Consider the following 3,877-nt stretch of genomic DNA (forward strand, 5'->3'; position numbering starts at 1 on the left):
TTTCATAACAGGTCTATTAGTAACGTTCAATTTCTAAAAGAAGGCCTTCGAAAAGCATTAGAAAAATATGAGGCCTATTATTAAATGCAATTGTTACGTTAAAGAGTTATTTCTATACCTGATCTTACCCTTACATTTGGTTTGCTGTGTAACCAAATTTAGGTTGATTCCGTAATGTTAAATAACTTTATATATATCAATATATATATATATATATATATATCAATTTAGATGTTCCCACATGAAGCACATTTTTAGTTCACCAGTTTTTTCAGTGCATGTTCCAGTAACATTGACTCAACACTTTAACATCAATGGCTAACAATAACAACTAAAATCCAAAAGTACTGTTGTTTCAGATCTTATGGTCAAGTTAAGACAAGCCAAACCATCTTAATGCTTTAATACTCCAGATGAACTGACACACTTGCACGACGTTCTCCATTTTCACCTGAAATATTTATTTCCACTTGAAACAGCCCTTAATAAATTAACTTCGTTTCTGTAACCTAACGTAGCGATGTGAAATAATATTTTTGATTAAAACCTGTTCGTGTTATAACCTGAAGTAGTTTACCTTGTTTGGATTACGTGACAAAATAGTGTGGATTTATACACATTCAAAACTGATCATGTGGTCAAACCACTCAACTTTAAACTGCATAATGAATGGCATTTCAGTCACAACGATCCTGATTTGGAGACTTTTCTTAAACAGCCCAACACTGTTGTGAGCTGGGACAGGTGATGATGGGAGGCACAGAATGGGAGGGGTCAATCTGAGATAAGGACGCTCTATATTAGATAAGAGCGCTTCTCTCCGCACCTTCAACCAGCGTCTAATAGCAGCGGAAAGAGGAAGATAGAGGCGACTCTTCATCTAGTGTTGCTTCCACGAGGAGATACACATATATAGTCAAGCTCCAAAGGAGAATTTACTACAGTTTACCTGTGGACATCTGTGGGAACTTCACGAAGTCAACTGATGTTGCTTTGAATTTGACAAGGTGAAACGAAGAACCTTTCTTCCACTTTATTCAAGCACGCACGCAAATCTGTCGCGATGCTTCCGAGTCCTGTAACCTCAACTCCATTTTCGGTAAAGGACATCCTCAAACTGGAACAGCAACATGCTCTGAACCCCAGTGGATTCATGGGTGCTGAGCAGGACACTGTCCCGCTGGAGTCGCTTCAGCTTCAGTGCATGCAGAGCACGCTGAGCCGGAGCCTGGATCTCCTCTACAGTCCCGAGAAACACAGCGTGGTCGCTGGGGAACAGGTGAAATGCGCCCTCAATACAGACGACTTTGACATCGTCAGAGGCTCCTGCGGATCTCCAACGGAGGAGGAATTGGATCCAAACGAAGAAACAAGTAGGATATTTACAGTTAATACTGCTGTTCAATCATTGCAAAGTGAAGGATTTATTCTTAAGCAATCCAAGTGTTTTTGTTACAACCAAAACACACTGAAAAAAATGTTTCATTCATCCAATTAAAAAATGTAGGGTAATGATTCACATCTATATTTTTTAACTTGAGCCAATGGAAAATAAATAACTTGCCCATTGGCTCAAGTAAAAAAATATATAGATGTGAATCATTACCCTAAATGTTTTTAATTGGATGAATGAAAAAAAAATTTCAGTGCAGTTTTTACAGTCTGATACCGTACAAGAATATTTTCAAGTTCCACAACGAACTTTTTTATTCTAGGCTATATTTTTAATCATTAATATGTAGCGTAAAGAACCAAGAAATTAATACACTGGTCTGAGAAACATCTATTCTCTCTCTCTCTCTCTCTCTCTCTCTCTCTCTCTCTCTCTCTTTCTCTAAAGAACAGAAACAACCAAGTAACCATCAGTGGTTCTTGAAAAGAAGGTTCTTCAATAAACCAATATGGTTCTGCCAATAAATATAATACAATATAATATTATCATTGGCTCTAAGCCCAAATCAGTTCTATATTATGTAATTTAACAAACACAAATTGTGCTGTCATCACGTCATTTTACTTATGAGCATGCACGTGCTTTTGCATGTGGCGACTGTGCACAATATTTTTTAAGTTGACTGCTAAATTCTAAAACAATAAAAGCGATATTAGACATTTAATTAGATGTTAGTAGCCTAGTAGTAGTAGTAGTAGATGTCATTGTAGTTGTAGTAGTAGGCTAGCCTACTAGTAGTATTATTAACAACAAAAATAATAGAACTATTATTGTTTTTGTATAGGCTATATTAATCCCCTTCGTTCAATGCAATTCAGTTCATGCAGTTCAGTTCACATTTATAAGCATACATTTTATTCTTATTGTATTTATTTATTTTCAAATAGGCATGTGTCCATTTGACGATTCCAGTTATAGAAGAGAGGAAACACCGGGGGAGAAACCAAAGCAGAGGCTGCGCAGGAAACCCCGGGTGCTCTTCTCTCAGACTCAAGTGTTTGAGCTGGAAAGACGCTTCAAGCAGCAGAGATACCTGTCAGCACCCGAGCGAGACCACCTGGCTCACGTGCTGAAGCTCACCTCAACACAGGTCAAAATATGGTTCCAGAACCGGAGGTACAAGTGTAAGAGACAGCGCCAGGATAAAACTCTGGAGCTGGCCGGCCCGCGGAGGGTGGCGGTGCCCGTGCTGGTGCGAGACGGCAAACCCTGTCATGCAGCTCCGTACAATGTCACTGTGTCATATCCCTACAACAACTATTACAACAGTTATGGAAACAACCCATACCATTGTAACTTCACTTCTGTACCACCGTTTGCCAACACAAGTCAAATACCCAACCACTTTGTGGATATGAATTTGACGACGGGAGGTGTCGATGGGATCAGGACTTGGTGAGACCTGCCATCAGTCCTGGAAGAGAAGATTTCGGATTAAGACTATGTAATCGAATGGCACTGCTGAAAAACGTTGAGGAAAACATACTGTCATGTCCTATAAATTGTTGTCTGATTTTATATATTTTTTTGTTTTTATATCTCTGGTTTACACAACAAACAACAGCAAATAAAGACTAAATATTTAATAACGTTTAGCTTGAATGAGATTTTGTCATGCTTCTATTTAGAGATTGTTCAGGAAGGCTAAATTATGCAAAATACGGCTTTTATCGTGAGATGTGTTGCGGATCCACGACAAATAATATATAGGCCTATTTAACATATCAATTAAAATGCCGCGGGTGTCTGTGAGTTAAAATATGACAATCTTTGATGTATATTTAGATCCCATTTTACAATAGCCTAATTTATATTTTTCGAGTACACTCCGACTTTCTTTCCTCAAAGAGTTGTAAACGTCCAGTGAACAGAACATTTTGAACGATAATATATAATACAAACTGTTTGGCAGTATAGGCTATTTAACCTTAAAATATTAAAAGTAAAATATTAAGTCATCAATTAAGCTACGTTTTCAAATATATGTATATGAATGTATGTATGTATTTGTATTTATTTAGTCCAATGTACTATATGTGGACTAATTTGGAGTAGGATTTTATTATTATTATTATTATTAATTTATTTTTTTTACAATATAAGAAACTAAAGGACAATTTTAAAAGAAACGGTCTGTCAGCTCGTTTAGGTTGCGGACATATTAACTCTTGCAGTTATACTGATATTAAATGTATAGCAATCGCACGGTTCACTGTACAAAGTAAAAATGTTCATTGCGTTTAATTTTTTTTTTTTTTTCTGATTCGATCCTTAAATTTTGTTTCGTTGGTATATCCCAGTGTAGCCAGGTTGATTCGGTCATATTAAATATTTTATAATAACAAGAAAGAAAGAAAGAAAGAAAGAAAGAAAGAAAGAAAGATAAAAAGAACGAACGAAAGAAAGAAAGAAAGAAAGAAAGAA

At 36.5% G+C, this 3,877-nt stretch overlaps 1 protein-coding gene across 1 annotated transcript; it reads left to right on the forward strand.

Annotated features, from left to right (window-relative positions):
* The first annotated feature begins 1,063 nt into the window (after positions 1-1,063).
* On the forward strand, positions 1,064-2,852 carry LOC107747717 (homeobox protein Nkx-2.5-like). Its single transcript, XM_016562314.1, has 2 exons — positions 1,064-1,373; positions 2,341-2,852. The coding sequence occupies exons 1-2, from the start codon at positions 1,064-1,066 to the stop codon at positions 2,850-2,852; spliced, it is 822 nt and encodes a 273-aa protein (XP_016417800.1).
* Positions 2,853-3,877: the final 1,025 nt, after the last annotated feature.

This window comes from Sinocyclocheilus rhinocerous, unplaced genomic scaffold (assembly GCF_001515625.1).
Source record: "Sinocyclocheilus rhinocerous isolate Xijiao unplaced genomic scaffold, SAMN03320098_v1.1 scaffold2816, whole genome shotgun sequence".
NCBI classification, from domain to species: Eukaryota; Metazoa; Chordata; class Actinopteri; order Cypriniformes; family Cyprinidae; genus Sinocyclocheilus; species Sinocyclocheilus rhinocerous.